The sequence below is a fragment of the Sinocyclocheilus rhinocerous genome, unplaced genomic scaffold, assembly GCF_001515625.1.
Source record: "Sinocyclocheilus rhinocerous isolate Xijiao unplaced genomic scaffold, SAMN03320098_v1.1 scaffold1800, whole genome shotgun sequence".
NCBI lineage: Eukaryota > Metazoa > Chordata > Actinopteri > Cypriniformes > Cyprinidae > Sinocyclocheilus > Sinocyclocheilus rhinocerous.
The window spans coordinates 1,075,233-1,093,952 of NW_015651550.1; the positions used below are offsets into that span (position 1 = coordinate 1,075,233).

General features: G+C 37.4%; 1 protein-coding gene across 1 annotated transcript in view; it reads left to right on the forward strand.

Annotated features, from left to right (window-relative positions):
* Positions 1-18,720, forward strand: part of LOC107713067 (sodium-dependent noradrenaline transporter-like) — a 21,920-nt gene that overhangs the window by 1,919 nt on the left and 1,281 nt on the right. Inside the window, exons 3-13 of the mRNA XM_016518488.1 lie at positions 1,517-1,648; positions 2,007-2,244; positions 10,519-10,657; positions 10,809-10,943; positions 11,085-11,188; positions 12,859-12,983; positions 13,195-13,307; positions 13,535-13,663; positions 14,046-14,145; positions 17,014-17,114; positions 18,380-18,547. Of these exons, the coding sequence (XP_016373974.1) occupies positions 1,517-1,648; positions 2,007-2,244; positions 10,519-10,657; positions 10,809-10,943; positions 11,085-11,188; positions 12,859-12,983; positions 13,195-13,307; positions 13,535-13,663; positions 14,046-14,145; positions 17,014-17,114; positions 18,380-18,547 (1,484 nt within the window). The remainder of the gene's footprint in view (positions 1-1,516; positions 1,649-2,006; positions 2,245-10,518; positions 10,658-10,808; positions 10,944-11,084; positions 11,189-12,858; positions 12,984-13,194; positions 13,308-13,534; positions 13,664-14,045; positions 14,146-17,013; positions 17,115-18,379; positions 18,548-18,720) is intronic.

An 18,720-nucleotide genomic window follows, 5' to 3' on the forward strand; every position in this document is an offset into this window, starting at 1 on the left:
TTCAAGAAATAGACTGTATTTTAATGTTGTTTTAACCCTTTCCCCAACTAAACTAAGAGACTAAGAGAGAGTTAAAGAACCTTTAAAGAACTATACAGGGGCTTAGAGGTTTTACGGTAGTGGTGCTATATAGCACCTCATCGACTCCAAAGAACCGCTGAAGAACCGCTGAAGAACCATACAGGGGCTTAACAGGTTCTTTATATGGTAGTGGTGCTATATAGCACCTTAACCACTCCAAAGAACCGCTGAAGAACCTTTTTTTAGAGTGTATAATTTACAAAAGAATATATTTTCATTATATATTTATGCTTTTTAATCAACATTATATAATTGATTCCAATCATTATGACTCAGATCATTAAAAAAATTTTAACCTGTTGTTTTTCTCAACAACCTGCCAGTCGTCCATATACTAGACATCACTGTCAGTGAACTCATTGACTACTAGTGGGCTATTGTTTAACAGTTTTGTTGTCTTTTATAATTTATGAGTAACAAAATTTATTTTTAACTCTTTAGGCATGTAGATAAGCTTTGAGACAGAAATGTGTTTATGACTGAAACAGACTAAAAATCACTCATTTAAATGCATTACAGTAATCAATTTTTTTTTGCATAAATGATACACTTTCCTTTTGTGTATCAATTATAATATTAAAACCATAATATTAAAACATCATGAACAAAGACAAATATAGCAGGGATTGGGTAGATTTCCGATTTTGAAAACATACTTAAGGTCATGGGGTCAGAAAGTTTCATGAGAAGGTAAGATGTGACATTTTAATTTAATTTGACTTTTCACCTCTATGTACAGGTTACACCATGTAGAATTTTCCATATCTGAATACATTATAATGCAAAGTCAGACTTAAGAACTATGATTACTCAAACTGCCTCTAACTCCACTGTTGATTGACTATTCACTATGTTAGCAGATATAGTGACAAATGCCTGTTGTTTAGCCTTCATTTATTCTTTGGCCATCTGTAGATATCTATCAGCTATCAAATGTAAAATTCTTTAATCAACATTATATAATTTATTCCAATCATTATGACTCAGATCATTAAAAAATTTTTAACCTGTTGTTTTTCTCAACAACCTGCCAGTCGTCCATATACTAGACATCACTGTCAGTGAACTCATTGACTACTAGTGGGCTATTGTTTAACAGTTTTGTTGTCTTTTATAATTTATGAGTAACAAAATTTATTTTTAACTCTTTAGGCATGTAGATAAGCTTTGAGACAGAAATGTGTTTATGACACTTTTCACCTCTATGTACAGGTTACACCATGTAGAATTTTCCATATCTGAATACATTATAATGCAAAGTCAGACTTAAGAACTATGATTACTCAAACTGCCTCTAACTCCACTGTTGATTGACTATTCACTATGTTAGCAGATATAGTGACAAATGCCTGTTGTTTAGCCTTCATTTATTCTTTGGCCATCTGTAGATATCTATCAGCTATCAAATGTAAAATTCTATAATGTGTCCCCCCAGGTGCCTTTTTGATCCCATACGTTCTGTTCCTTTTCATTGCTGGGATGCCCTTGTTCTACATGGAACTTGCCTTGGGTCAGTATAACAGAGAGGGAGCAGCTACGGTTTGGAAGATCTGCCCTGTATTTAAAGGTACGCTGAAAATGTGTAGACATAAAAGATGCTGAGATGAACTGTACCAGGTTCACACATTTCAACAATTAACACAGTTCACCCAACGAACCCCAAAACAAATGTTCTAACTTTTGGATGTTTCATTTTACACTGACCCAACGAACACAAACAGGGTTAACTCAATGATCCAACAAAAGCCAACAAATGTGTTCGTTGGGGCAGTGAACTAGGTTATACAGTGACTCTGTTGTGACTTTGAAGTCAGTGCACACACCTTTAACCTCATATACTGAAGCAAAGAGAGGCCTGAAACAGATAAAGCAAACCTTTTTCACATATACGGTAATAACAAAATATTTGTGACTTTCCTCCTCAGGTGTTGGGTACACTGTGATCATCATAGCATTGTACGTGGGCTTTTACTACAACGTCATCATAGCTTGGTCATTGTATTACTTATTTGCCTCATTGACAAGTGAGCTGCCCTGGCTCAAGTGTAATAACCCATGGAACAGCCCCAACTGCACAGAACCACAACACATCAATGGCACTGTCTTGGGTAACAGAACCTCCTATGCCAAGTACAAGAACACACCAGCCGCAGAGTTCTACGAGTGAGTCTTAAATTCATTTTTATTATAGTTTTTTTCTCTGTGACTTTGCTGTTGTACTTAAGTTGTTGTATATTATTCCAATAATAGTATCATGAAAATGTCTGGGAACACATGTGACGCAATATGAAGAGTTTATTTGCAAAAACAGATAACTCCGTTTTTTTTTTTTACATTTTCAAAAATCATGTTTTTGTATTATGTTATCATGTTTTTTATTAGTTTTTTACTAGTTATTTTTTACCTAATCAAAATAACCCAACTGCAGTTTGATTGCGATTAACCCTTTAAGCCCGAGGTGTCCCGCCGGCAGGACACCTCCCGCACGAAAAAATTCATAATCAAATTACTAAGCAACCCCTGAATGGAATAACACAAAATAGGTATCATTTTAAAGCTTAGAATTTTTAATGAATGTAATTATTTTGATCAACTGTTAATGAGCGCTGAGCAGTCCCTCTAAACCGCGGGCGGGACGCCCACCCTCTGCGAAAATATTACTAATCATGTTTTTCAAACCACTGCCTTGATCAACAAAAAATGGATATCATTTGAAAGCTTAGAGTCTGATCTTTACAATGCATGTAGCCGTTTTGAGTAGTGCCGAGTTATTTGCTGATAAATGACAAACAAATCATAATTTACAAAATATGTTTTTTGTGCCATTTACTCTATGAAAATAATATATTGATGTCACGATTTTGCTTGTAAACATGCTCAGATCGTGGAAAACACCATTTTTTAGAGCAGATTCTCCTGATTAAAAAGAGATAAAAAATCACTGTAATCCGTCATTTATATCTAAAGATATTCCTCAAGAATTTATAACACACATAAAACTGCACAGTAGCTGCACATGTAGCTTAGCAAAAAAATCTAAGGTAGCTGTCATGTAGCGTTTTCGCTCGTAACTTCATAAAACATGCATATATCATAGAAAATGGCACGCCATTATTTGCAGAAAATTCTCCCGATTAGAAAGAGCCCAAACTCACCATAATCCATCGTTCAGATCTAAAGATATCACTCATAGAGCTATAACACATAAAACAGAATTAGGACATGTAGCTTAGCAAAAAAATCAGAGGTTGCAGTCCTGTGCCGCTTTAGCTCGTAACTTCACCAAACATGCATAGATCTTAAAAGCCCAAATTTACCCTAATCCGTCGATCAGATCGAAAGATTTCGTTCATAGAGCTGTAACACATGAAACCAGACAGGCGCGTTGAGGCGCTGCAAAGAAAAACAGCTCTATGCTTCACGTTGCGTTTTTATTCGTAACTTCACGAAACATGCATAGATCGTGGAAAACTGCACGTCATTATTTTAAAAAAATTATCCCGATTAAAAAGAGTCCAAATTTACCATAATCCGTCAATCAGATCGAAAGATTTTGTTCTGTAACACATGAAACCAGACAGGCGCGCTTGAGGCGCAGCAGCATAAATAACTGTACTTTCACTTTGCGCTTTTATTTGTAACTTCATTAAACATGCATAGATCATGGAAAATTGCACGTCATTATTTTCAGAAAATTCTCCAGATTAAAAGGAGCCTAGACTCATCATAATTTGTTCATTAGATCTAAAGAAATCCCATATGATGTTATCACACACATTAAACCATTAAAATAAGAAAAATATAGGTTACGTTTTCATTCATAACTTCATGAACATGCATAAATCATAGAAAATGGCATATCATTATTTACAGCAGATTCTCGCGATTGAAATGAGTCCAAAATCAAAACAATCCATTGCGTCTTTCGTGTGTAAATAATACCTAAACCCATGAATTGAAGAAATCAGTTGGAGAGCTCTATTGAACTCTTGGCAAGCAGAATGGCTATCAAATGATACCAACCTTTTGACTCTCCTTGCTACAGTCTTCGAGTTATGAGTCATTATTTTTGTGTATGTCACTCAGAAAAAACATCAACTTCAGTGAGGCCAAAATGCCCTCAGGGCTTAAAGGGTTAATTGGAATGCACAATGAAAAAACATGAATTTTTGAAAATTGTTAAAAACGGAGTTATCTGTTTTTGCAAATGAAATCTTCATATCATTGTCAGTTAAATGAACTCAGGCAGACAGTTGATAGACTTTCTATTTAATCAACTGCAGTGAGCTTGAGATTTGCTTAAAAGTATGAATATCCTGTTTATTAAACAAACGCTTTTACTGTATTTTGTCTGGTAGGTTTTCCAAACCCATTAAAACAAGTAAATGAAACATTTTCAAGTACAAAATCAGTTATGAATGATACAGCTGTTTAACTAGTCAGGTGTTTCCTTATGCTTCACAATGTCTGTGATGTCTTTCGACATTGTTCAAGTTTGTCATGTTGTACCAGTTGCTTGTTGCTTCCTATGGAGTCTTGCTGATATGGCGCCTAATGGAGCTATCATTTAGCTATTTGTTTTTCATACATTCTTTCTCTCATTCCTGTGTGAGATCATGAGAACACTCTTAAAGATATGAATGATCAGACAGGAAAAGATGAAAGACTGACATATCAAACCTGGCTAGCCTGTGTTGGAGAGGTTTTGGGTTTTAGTTAATCATTACTTCTAGTTGCATGAGGAGTCAGCTATGAGGGAGACTAAATCAGTCAGATATCAGTATCAGTGCTAGTTTAGTACTGGAAGACAGGTTGATTTCCATTCTAGCAGTTGATTCAGTTGATGTAGACTGAAAGAAAGGCAGCCGCTTGCACTTCAAAGAAAAGCAATTCTTTCCCTGTGTCTACACTCTTAAAAATAAAGGTGCTTCAAAAGGTTCTTCAAGCGATGCCATAGAAGAACCATTTTTGGTTCCATAAAGATCTATTCAGTCAAAGGTTCTTTAAAGAACCATCTCTTTCTTACATTTTTATAATCTGAAGAACCTTCTTTCGCCACAAAGAACCCTTTGTGAAACAGAAAGGTTCTTCAGATGTTAAAGGTTCTTTATGGAACCCTTTAGACAAAAAGGTTCTTCTATGGCATCGTGAAGCACCTTTATTTTTAAGAGTGTAAGGGAAAATTTGGCTCCTTGTGTCAGGGGAAACCAGAAGAATGTGTAGAACAATGAAGAACCTACAGCACACTTGCTGATTTGTTTACAACCAGTTATGGACAAAATCACAGAGACACGTCATCAGATTCTAGTGAGGGTTACCGTGTCTTTATTCCTTCAATTTATTGCTCAAATCGTACGCATGTTTGTATATCACAAAATCTCTTAAAGAGTCTATAGCATGTTCATTATCTCCTATATATACAGGTATGGTATATTTTAATTCGTCCAACCCTCAACTCATTTGTTTCTCCCCTTTCCCTCTCTTTCTTGGTGATCTACCGCTTCTTATACTCTCTGCTTGTCTTGTACTCACTGTCTGTTTAGCTGTTTCTCTCACTTTCTCCCTCTCCTGTGCCCTTACCCTCTTTTGGACTGGTTTCCCACCCAGCAGTGCTTTGAAGTGTAATTTCCCCAGCTGTCTTCTGTGTATGAGGGGATGTGGAAAGCTGTAATTTCCTCCGCTTTTCCCCCCTCATGCCGCTCTATTATAATAGTTTTCGGCCACCAGTAGTCCTGCCATGATGGGACAGCACACAGGGCACTAGAGAATATTCATTACTGTCACACATACAGCAGACTCACATGCTCAGCAGGTGTGCCGTACATTGAATATCAGATTAAGCAGTGTGTTGCTCGTAATAGCTAAAATGATGGGGAGAGCTAGAAACCAATCACAGAAAGAGGTGTTGAACCAGCAGCTGTCAATCCAGAAGCCAGTCAAGTTCATTGGTCTTACACAAACCCTTCATGCCACACATCTTTCTAAAACAACCGACAACCAGACAAAAGCAAAATATGACAAGCTCAACAAAGCAAATTTCATCAGCTTGTATGCCACCCACATATCCTTTGACTACGCTGTCTCTGCCAATCTTGACATGTTCAAGTCGATCGTTGTTTGTTGAGAATAATGAACCGTTACTGCTCCGTTGTATTGTTTTACACAGCAGGTGTCCTAGATCTAATTATTCCGTCATTACTGAAATCTTGTTACATCACACACAGTCTCAGATTTAACACCGGACTGATGTCATGAAGACAGAAATTGTGGATTTTGAGGAAAAAATATAATCATTTGAAAAGCCAAGACAAAGATCTTGACCATGCTCATTGTGCCTTCAAATAATAATCATTAAGGCCTGGTTTCAGACTAAGCCAGGATTAGGCCATAGTTAAAATAGAACATTTAAGTAATTTTTGTAAACATGCCTTCGAAAAAAAAAAACATTACTGGTGTGCATCTTGAGACAAATCAAAGGCACTTACATATTATAAAATTTTATTTTTTATTTTTTAGTTAAAACATCTCAGTCATGCATTTTAGTCTGGGACTAGGCTTAAGCCTTTTTTTTGTGAAACCGGGGGGTAAAAGTAATTAAAATAGTAAACCAAACAAGCATAATAGTGAACCCTTAGTATATAGGTTCATTGTGCTTGTTTCATTTGTTTCATTTTTTTAATATCATGATTTATTAAAAGTACCAAGCGGTTGTGTTTCAGTAAATAGTTTTAAAAAATTAGATATGAAGGTTGTAAGTCTTACAAATGCTATTTATTTGCAGTGTTTGTTTGTTTTTAATAATTATACAAATAAAAGGAAGGAAATTACAAAAAAATAAACAGCACTAAACAGTGTCAGCCAGAGAGGTCCATAACCACAACGAATGTGCGTTTTCACAAACACACTTTAGGACATTCTGTTGCCTGTTATGAAAACAAATATAATTTGCTCCAGAGTTAAGCAAGCTGTGATGAGACCCCACATGCCATCAGAGTTTACTTCTGTGGCCGATTTCTGGCTCAGTGTACATAGCTGAGGATATGTTGAAATCATAGGTGTTTGGATTTAGCTTGGCAAGGACGGGACATCCGAAGAATGAAGAGCTCTAGAGGGAACGCTTGCCAAGATACTCGCCAATCTAATGTAATTATTCAATTAGAGGAGGCTGTGCTCACATCTGTCCTGACCTAGCCGCTGTCACCGAGACTGAGCTCAGGCTCAAGATCTGCTGCCACAGAATGAAAAGAGTGGTTATGTCTGTTTTTGAAGTTAGGAAGATTATTCAGGAGTGTTTGTGTGTCTGTTTGCGTGTTTTTGGACTATATATTATCACAGTTCCTTCTGTCATAGTGTGACAGAATGACTAGTTTTGTCGTTGGCTAATAACAGAGCATTGTATTCTTCAGAATTTGCCCAAAAATTAAAATTCTCACCTTAAGGCCGTTTAAGTTGTAGATGAGCTTGTTTGTTTATCTAAACAGATTTGGAGAAATTTAGCATTACATCACTTGCCCACCACTGAACCCTCTGCAGTGAATGGTTGCCGTCAGAATGAGAGTCCAAACAGCTGATAAAAAACATCACAGTAATCCACAAGTAACTTCAGTCTTTCAATTAACATATTGTGAAACAAAAAGTGGTGTGTTTGTAAGAAACAAACCCATCATTAATATGGATGAGTCCTTTATCTATAGTTCCTTAATACTGGATCTGGTGAGCAGATTACTTGGAAACACCCAAATGATGTCTTTAACCTGTAGAACATGTAGTCCTGTTTGTCATTGGTTTTTTGGATATGCAGTATCTTTTCCAGTGCTTTTTATTCAAATGTATTCATTAAAATCTGTATTTTGTTAGAATTTCTACCTGCACTTTTGCTTTCAAACAACACACATATGTAATTCTAAAAGATGTCATCAAAACTTGATTTACTAAAGGATTAGTGAAAAAGTCCAGTAAATGAATAATCAAATGTGAGTGAGCTATTTGTAAAAGTATTTATTGTCATGACAGACTGATATAAACCAAGAGATTTGTATAGGATGTAGGTATGTTAAAGGGCCAGGGGTCAACTGAAATGTCATAGAGAGTGGATTAAAGGTCAAGTTGTAGCAGGTCAGGCGGGTGGCCATGTCCCAGCGTGATGTTATTGGCAATGATGACGGGATTGGACTCTTGAGCCCTGGGTTTTTGTCTGGCTTTTCTTCTCTTCGTTAACTCAGCCATGATGGCTTCAACATCCATGTTTCTGTAGACCTCATACTCACATTTATTCCCTTATTCCCAGTGCATGACCAAATTACTTGTTTGATGAGAAGTTGAGCAATTCTCAAGCTCTCTCTAGCTTTAAAGTTTTCATTTTAAATACAACTATCTTAGTTTGGAATGTTGCAAAACCAAGCCAGATTTAATCATTTATTGATACTATGGCATATTACACAGAAATATTACAGATTTGGGAGATTAATAAATTGGGCTGAACAGAATTTAAGACAGCAATAATTTGGGAATGTCATTTTGTCGCTTGAAAAGTGTCCTAATGTTAATATTCTGGGTCTTTAATATTGTTTTTAAAGTAAAATAGAGATGGATCAAGTCTGCTTACATTCACATCATGGCTTCTAAACTCATAAAGTGTATTCAAACAGAGCAGCTTTAGTTTTTCCTTTACAAGATACTTCTTTCAAGAAAAGACTACAGCAATATTCTGGCAGTGCTATAGGGGTGTGTTTATAATATATGAACAATGGCCTGTACTGTTTCTCCTCTTTGAACCTCACTGGGAGGTGCAGCACAGGAATCATTTAGATCACATTCTACAGAGACTCTTTTCACGGGGTGTATCCAGATATTTTGCTACAAACCAGCAATAATATTCATCATTGGCTGGTTGAGAAACCTTTGTTCCCCTTCGGGAACTCAAGCTGCGTCGGAAAACGCTAGGGGAACGCCTTCAGCGATACCAAGCTCTGAATCATATGTGTAATCAGTCGAATCGATGGGCGAGACGTCAGAGGCGGGTGACGTCATGACCAGGAAGCTTTAAAAGCACGTGAGGTGCAGCCGGCGCTAGCTTTCTGTCATTCAGCAAAGCTCTCTGTGTGTGGCGGTCACGATTTATGTCTGTGAGTCTTATTTATTGTTGTCTGTCCAAAAAAGTTGCACAAGCATTCAAAGTATAAGCTCCAGCAGAAAAAAGATGTCTAAACTAAAGACAAAAAAGGGCCAAAGCAGATCGCGTTACAGACTGTGTGTTTCTTCCTGCCCACGCTACATCACGAGCGGGGATACACACAGTTTGTGCGTGGTCTGCTTGGGAGCGGAGCACGCGGCGTCGGCTCTCGAGAGGGCCGACTGTCCGCATTGTGAGCAGTTGCCAAAACATAAAGCACATGAAAGGGTGTAAGAATGTGTTATAAAAACAAGATACAGGTCCCTAGATAGAGTTGGAGTGGACTTAATTCTCTGTAGTTGTAGATTTTTTAATATGATCTTCAGTTATCAGTACAGGGCTTTATCATACTTTGACTTGAGAGAACATCACTTTTATTTTGATACATAACCCCTTTTCCACGTATTATATGAGCAGTGACGTCAAGTGACAAGGCAACTCCTACATACTCCTTAGAGTCTAACAAGAATTTCAGTGGTTTATAACTCAGTGAGGCCCCCCCACAGCCCTGCATAGAGGGTGTCCCTGGCACCAATATTAGGTTAGATTTAGTACATAGTAAACATCAGTTCAAAGTGGACAGTCTAGTGGAAACAGCCGTAAAACGAGGGTTAGCGTAAGCATAACATAAAGCACATGAAAGGGTGTAAGAATGTGTTATAAAAACAAGATACAGGTCCCTAGACAGAGTTGGAGTGGACTTAATTCTCTGTAGTTGTAGATTTTTTTATATGATCTTCAGTTATCAGTACAGGGCTTTATCATACTTTGACTTGAGAGAACATCACTTTTATTTTGATACATAACCCCTTTTCCACGTATTATATGAGCAGTGACGTCAAGTGACAAGGCAACTCCTACATACTCCTTAGAGTCTAACAAGAATTTCAGTGGTTTATAACTCAGTGAGGCCCCCCCACAGCCCTGCATAGAGGGTGTCCCTGGCACCAATGGACCTGTACAGTATGTTTATTCAAAAAATTTTTTTGTGTGCAGATAAATATTTTTGCACCATTCTCTTGGAGCATGACTAAGAATAGAGCATAACAGAGATAAGAATAGCGATAATTTGATGAGGAAAACACTCCAACGAATCTCCTGGTTCCAGGAGAACTGTGGCCCAGGACACTTCCTTTACTACTGGAGAGCCTTTGAACAAGGCACACAACACAACATTTCTCAACATTTTTTTCCCCTTTTCAGTGTGACTATGAACAAAATACACTGATGTAATTGCTTGATCTCACTTACCATTTCTCCTCCAGGCGCGGGGTGCTGCACATTCATGAGAGTAGAGGCATCGGTGACCTGGGTCTTCCTCGCTGGGAGCTCGCCGTCTGCCTTATTGTGGTTGTCTTCATCCTGTACTTCAGCCTGTGGAAGGGAGTCAAGTCCTCGGGAAAGGTGCAAAAACTCCAGATATATATATATATATATTTTTTTTGGTCATTCAATCAAAGATGAATTTATTTTTCATATATACACTTTTAATTGAAAAGCAATCTGAAGGCACTGGACAAAATTACCTTCTTTATTTGTGTGTGGGTGTGTTTAGGTGGTGTATGTTACAGCTACTATGCCCTACATAGTGCTGTTGGTGTTGCTGATTCGAGGCATCACTCTCCCTGGTGCAATGAATGGAATTAGGGCATATCTCCACATTGACCTAAAGAAGCTCAATAATCCTCAAGTAAGTTCATGCCAGTAGGGCTCAACCTATTTTATGAACTATTCCTGATATATACTGTATATCTCGGATTTTTAAAAAAGGTCACAAATACGTACTTCTCTTTTATATAGATGGATTGTCACTCATTTATGTTTGCTGCAGGTATGGATTGACGCAGCTACTCAGATTTTCTATTCTCTAGGAGCTGGGTTTGGAGTCCTCATTGCCTTCGCAAGCTACAATAAATTTGAAAATAACTGCTACAGGTACGACCAATCTTTGATAAGTTTGTAAATTCCGTAAATGCCTATTCACAGACGCAGACAAACGGCAACAAAGATTTTTGTCGGATTATTGTGTTACATCTGTCAGTATCTGTTGCCATTGGTCGATGCTTAATTTCGTCGATTGAACATGTTGAATCAGTGTTTGTCAGGTCTTGGAGTGTCTGAGAAGTGACATACTGTTGGCGTTGGTCTGTGTCTGTCTGTTCAGTGTGCATTGGCCTTAATAATAACATCTCTTCAGAATTAGATAGTGGTGTTTACTACAAACAGGTTCCGATGTGAGTAATATCTTACTCCAAGGCTTATAATGATTATTTGCCTGATCGGTTATCCCATAACCATTACAGTTTACTAATACTGAGTAGCTATGGATTTGCTTGCTAGTGGGTTAAAGTTCTCATGGGAAAACCAGCATGTTATTTCCAGAGATCAAAAGTTAGAAAGAGTTGTTAGTGGGGCCAGCAGGTGGCAGTCACCTTGTGGGCTTTGTGGATCCCAATAGACAAAATAACAGTCAGGTTATAGTACAATATTCTTATCAAAACAGACTAGTCTGTAGATTCATATGTTTCAACACTCATTCAGTTGTGCACTGAGCATTTAACTTCATCATAATTAATGACACAACTTGTCAATTTTTGAGTAATTGCAGAGGTGGAAATTACATATTTGAAGTGGGGTGAAATTGTCAGGTATGAATGAATGAAAATGAACTGTTTGTCAGGTAGTTGAAATTGGTACAAAGTTACAAGAGGCTTGAATGTGGTGATTTTTGTTCATGTATGAAGTTTTTTGAAGGTATGAAGAGGCAAAAATCAGTCTGATTCATTTATTCACTTAAAAGTCAATGCCCACTTTGGTTGACTTGTGTTAAATTACATTAGATTAATATTCAAACATGTTTGCAATCTTCTTTTGATGCTTTGTCAATGTGCACATTACAGTAAGCACTATTGATTTCACATCACAATATGTTGACATCTAAAGCTGGAACCCCACTGATCCAACAGGTTTTTGCTCTCCGGGGCACATATGTCTTACTAAGACCTAAAATCTACATGTCATGTCATGTCAAAATATTTGCTTTTGTTTCTAACAGAAAATAAAGAAAACCAATGAAAATGTCAGTTTGAAATATTCATCTTCACATTATTTACATTTAAATTATCTAGTACGTAGTATTCAGCAGCATTTTTCACCTCTTCAGCTTTTGGCCACCATGACATTATGTTGCAAGCAGATGGCTGCTCAGATTTATGCGCTTCTTCACAGACTACACTGAATGGTCCCACCCTAGGACACACTTTGAAATGATTAAAATCATGAATTGTTGTATTCTTTCTTCTTGGATCTACTCTTTGTATAAATTGTTTGCTTATGAATTGGGCTTTTGTAATGTCTAGTCACTGCAACTGGCAAACATTGTGGGAACAAGGGAACCAGCTTTTAAAGAACAATGCTTAACTTCAACAGTCCACAGTTCCTCTGCACAGGAACCATCTAAATGAGACTTGATAACTCAAAGCATATCCACAGTGGGGATAAGCCACAGCTTTGGCATCGACTCACTGTGGGATTAAGGTGTTCAAGTCTCAGCAGTTTTAAAACTTCTGGTGCAATGTAAACTGTTATCTTGTGCTTTGTTGCAGGGATGCTATTCTGACCAGCACAATAAACTGCGTAACCAGTTTCTTCTCAGGGTTTGCCATCTTCTCAGTACTGGGGTATATGGCTCATCAGCATCAGGTCAACGTAAAGGATGTGGCCACTGACGGTCTGTGACTCCTACAACCTCATTGTTTTACACTTTTTTGTGTATTACTCAACCTATTCATGATTCTCAGTTTTACATTGTGCACTATTCTTTGTTCTTTTGTGGTTAACCAGAGTGTGACCCCCGACAAACATTTATTTTATTTTTATTTTTTTGGTGTTGCAGTGTCCCTCTGCTGATCTGTGTAGTGATTGTTTGTATCTGTGTGCAGGAGCTGGACTGGTTTTTATTATCTACCCAGAAGCGATCTCAACCCTACCTGGATCCACATTCTTCGCGATAGTCTTTTTCATTATGCTTTTGACTCTTGGAATTGACAGCTCTGTGAGTACAAAGTAACCTTGTTATTGTCTAGATTTATATGCAACTAGTTTGTAATATATTTGTATGGCATATATAAAGATCATGCGAATAGTCCTATTGGTTAAACACCTTTTTATTTGTCTGGGCCATCTCACATAAAATTAATTGACAAAAACAATGCAATTACTAACAATTGATACTTGAATTATTTATACTAATAACTGAATTACTAATAATGTCTTATTTAGATGGGTGGCATGGAGGCAGTGATCACTGGGCTGTCAGATGACTTCAAAATCCTGAAGAGGAATAGAAAATTATTTACATTTATTGTAGCATTTGGGACATTCCTAATAGCCCTTTTGTGCATCACAAATGTAAGTATGTTGGGTCTGTTTTTTAGCAGTGTGACAATATGAAAATACTTATAATAATATGATTTATTTTCTTGTCACATTATATTATATTCTATATAATATCCCTATTTAATTTGCTTTTGCGATAATATTTATTTAGCATCAATGGTGTGATCCATGTGATCGCATCAGTTGAAACTACACTGTGGAGCATTTCAGCATGTATTGGCTTAGAGTCAAAAACTTAGCAGATCAAATTATGTTTTGTGAATATTTTTTTTTTATCACGAACAGGCAAAATAAATGAATATTCACAAAAGAATATAAAAGCAATATAATGATGAGTTAATTAATAGAAGTCCTTTATTCAGCAGCATTTTGACTTATATCTCGGTCATGACAGGGAGGGATCTATGTGTTGACCCTGTTGGACAAGTATGCTGCAGGGACATCTATTCTATTTGGGGTGCTGATTGAGGCTATTGGAGTAGCTTGGTTCTATGGTGAGCAGAAATAAACATACATTTGTCTTTAAAGGTCCTTTCCACTACTGACTGAATTTCATGCACATACTAGTAAACTTTTGTAGTCTATAACAGGTTTATGTACTACATTTAGTATAATCCAAATAAGCTTTACAGATCTTTTTTTTTTTTTTTTGGAAAGGGTTTAAACAATGGTTTTCATGCTTGTTTAATTAACCTTTAACAATTATTCCACATGCACCTGTGGAACAGTCCTTAAGACACTTGCGACAACAGTTTACAGGCGTAAGGCAATGAAGGTCATATTTACCGTAACTTAGGACAGTAAAGACACCTTTCTACTGACTCGGGGACTGCAGGGAGATGTGGCCAGAGCAATAAACTGCAATGTCCGTAATGTAAGATGCCTAAAACAGTGCTACAGGGAGACAGGAAGGTAACCATGTGTCCCCCCAAAAATGTTTGAGAACTTGCAAGTGCTTTGGTGGAAGAGTGGGGTAACATCTCACAGCGAGAACTGGCAAATCTGATGTAGTGCATGAGGATGAGAAGCACTGTAGCATTTAAAGCAGCTGGTGGCCACACCAGATACTCACTGCGACTTCTGGTACTGACATATACATACAGGTAAATATATTAATATATACACTACTTGGATAAATGTGTTGGGGCTCACCTTTTAATTAATCAATAATTGATTCAATCAGACCCATTGCCACAGGTGTATAAAATCAAGCAACTAGCCATGCAGTCTGCATTGAAAAACATTTGTGACAAAAACTGATCATTCAAGTGTGAATTCTAGCATGATACTGTGATAGAATCTGCCACCTTTGCACTAAGTCAGTTTGTGAAGTGCTGAGATGCATGGATGGTGGAATCTTGTTCTGCTGATTCCATGGCTAAAGACTTCGCTGGCATTAATATCATATATAATAATAATAATTCTATTCTATTTTTATTCTATATATCAGCACAAAAAGCTTCAAGGAATGGGTTTCCATTGCCGAGCAGCTGCATGCAAGCTTCACATCACCAATAACAATGCCAAGCATCGAATGGAGTGGTGTAAAGGATGCCGCCATTAGACTCTAAAGCAGTGGAAGCGTGTTCTGTGGAGTGATGAAATCACATTTCTGTGTCTGGAAGTCTGATGGACGAGTCTGGGTTTGGTGCATGCCAGGAAAACGTTACCTGCCTGATTGCATTGTGCCAACTATAAAGTTTGGTGGAGAAAGGATAATGATATGGGGCTGTACTTCAGGGGTTGGGCTCGGCCCCCTTTTTCCACTGAAGGGAAACCTTAATGCTTCAGCATACCAAGACATTTTGGATAATGCTATGATGCCAACATTGTGGAACAAAATTGGAATATCGCATAAATTCCTGATTAACTTGCGCTAAATATCACAAAGAAAAATTGAATTTGATGATGTAGGAGAAGGCACTGTATATAATAATTACGAGCTTCAGTGTGCGCAGACAAACTGCAGTCATGTTATTTTATTTTCAGAGCCTGTTGTTTGGGAACACAGTTCTGGGAGTTAATTATAACGAAGCACTTTGGCGAGACTTTGCGCAAGCATTTTAGAATGACAAAACTAGCATTTCAGATGCTGTGCAATGAGATTGGTCTGTTGGTTTTTAGTCCAGTTATGCTGTCCCATCGCAAAGTCTTTTTTGATGCGCATTAAGGAATTTATTTGGTAAAAGTGTTTCCAGGATAAGAAATGTATCCTACTTAGTAAGTAGGTACGTTTTGTATGTGCATTTTTTGAATTTATGCGCATCTTGCCATTTCCATCCAGCGTTTTTTTATGCGATATCCCAAAATGCACATAAAAATATGTGGATGGAAACATAGCTATTGTTGGATGAGTTTGGTGTGGAACAACTTGACTGGCCTGCTCAGAGCCCTGACCTCAAATCCATCGAACACCCTTGGCATGAACAAGAATGGAGATTGCAAACCAGGCCTTCTCATCCAACATCACTGCCTGATTTCACAAATGCTCTTCTGGATGAATGGGCACAAATTCCCACAGAAACACTCCAAATTCTTGTGGAAAGCCTTCCCAGAAGAGTGGAAGCTGCAAAGGGGGGACCAACTCCATAATAATGTTTCTATATTTAGAACGCTATGTCATTAAAGTCCCTGTTGGTGTAATAGTCAGGTGTCCCAATACTTGTTTCCATGTAGTGTGTATCTTGTGTACACAACTACTTTTGAATGGTTGTCAGTGGAGCTACTGCATCTTCCAGTAAGACTGAGAATCTCAGCCTCAACACACTAATGCATTACAGTGCAAGTAAGATCAGAGCTGAACCAGATCAGAGCTATGACAATGAAAGTTTGAAGACTGACCAAACAATTATACATTTATCTCAACTTTATATTTTTTTGTAATTATTCCAAAACATATGCCGTTTTAGTTACTGCAAGGGAGGTCCTTTATTATAGTCCTACTGTGAATTTCAAAAATTGTTTGCATACTGTACATTCCAACACATTGTCTATAATATTTTTTATGCAATTACTCATGCAAGAACCATGGTTACTTCATGAATATGAAGTATCCCTGCCTCTCCAAAAGAGCAAACATAAACAAATAGTTTAAAGCCTCTGGACTTTAAAATGTCAAGATTATCAGCGCTGCATTCCATTACATCACTTCCTGAGATCCAAAACTTCTCATATCTGCTTTATATTGTATTACATAACTTTTGAATACAGTGCTGTCTAAGAGTACAGTACTAAGAGTTCAGATCATCATTGATATTGAAGAGAAACCACAATTCAGAGAAATACAGAAAAAAGGTCTCTGGTACTTTTATCTTGAAATGATGTCCCGATGCTGCTAATTTCCTTGTGTGTTTGTCCCTTAGGCGTGGACAGATTTAGTGAGGACATTGAACGCATGACAGGCTTCAAACCAGGGATCTACTGGAGGCTCTGCTGGAAGTTCGTCAGTCCAACGTTCTTACTGGTGAGTGAAACAGGGGTGTATGAACATAACACCTGATGTAATTAGACTCTTAAAGGGGTCATGACATGGATTTTTTTTTTTCATTATTTTAATACATTCCTTGAGGTTTACTTCTAATGTTAAAAAAGTTTTTTGCGCAAAACAAAACAAATAATTATGTGGGAAAATTATTATTTTCAACCCTTGTTCTGACCCTCTGTCTAAAATAACCTGTTTTTAAGGGGCGTGTCCTTTAAAGGGGTCATATGATGCGATTTCATTTTTTCCTTTCTAGTATTCAGCCACTGTTATGATTAGCTAACGTCATTGCATAGGAAACAGTATCAACGCCCCCTCACTGTTGCATGTGAGTGTTTTGACAACATAATTAAAATAAAATGGTCATTTCCAAACAAAGCATTATGAAATCATTTTCTTACGGTTTGTGATTCAGCTGCAGTCAGGTCTAATTCCGCTTCTTCTTTCAACTAGTTTGTGACAGTGAGGAACTTTTCCCACCGTTTAATCGACATGTGACAACACCAATAATACTGGTATCACCGGGAGGGGAGGGGTGTACGTTAGTTGAGTTTACCCTCTTTTCCCCGCTTTCAGCACATATAAAAAAATGAAAATCAGCAAACACTGTGGAACCAAATTAATAAGAAACGAATGTATAAAAAAAAATAATATTAAAAAAACTTCCAAAATCACCTTAGATAAAGGGCAAGTCAACAGGCAAAATCCAAAATATTGCCAAACAGGTGTTTTTGTATTTCAAAAGTCAGGACACGGTGAGCATCTGAACGCCAGTGGGTGGGCCCTATGGTGAGAAGATTACTTGCTCTGGAGGTGGTCATATGCAAACTACTGTGCCCGGTTGATGTCACCTGGCACCTCGGATCCAAACGAGCCATTTTCTGAGGGTTATTAGATAAATGCTTTTTTATTGATGAGGAAATTTTAAGTTATGAAACTTGCAGGATGTATCAAGCATACAAAGACCTCTTCTATGTCAAAAGATCAAGTGAAATTTGGTTTCTCATGTCATAACCCCTTTAAGGAAGTAATGTCTTTCTCTGTCCCCTGTCAGATTACACTTTAAATCTGTTTTGTCAGTTAACCGAAAAATTTACTCAATTGTACTTGGAATACAGCTGATACAATTGAATAGTTTCAACCAGTAAAAAAACCTTATGCTTACGCTGACAAATCGGGTTCATTTGTACAGAATAGTGAATTACTCCTTATTGTTTCTGTACTTCCTGATTTCTTTTTCTGTGCAGTTTGTGGTAATCGCCAGCATTGTTACCTCCGGCGAATTGAGATATGATGACTATGTTTTCCCTCCCTGGTCAAATACGGTGGGCTGGTTCATAGCCTTGTCCTCCATGCTGTGCGTACCAATCTACGCCATCTACAAATTCCTTATTTTGCCAGGCACCTTCAAGGAGGTTAGTAAACACACGTTTGTCTTAATGGTCTAAATGAGGACTTCTATTATTTTTGCATACAGCAAGTAATAAATACTATAAATTTGTCCTCAAAATATGGTTTAATGCTATAGGTACATACAGACAGACACACACACACACACACACACACACACACACAACACACACACACA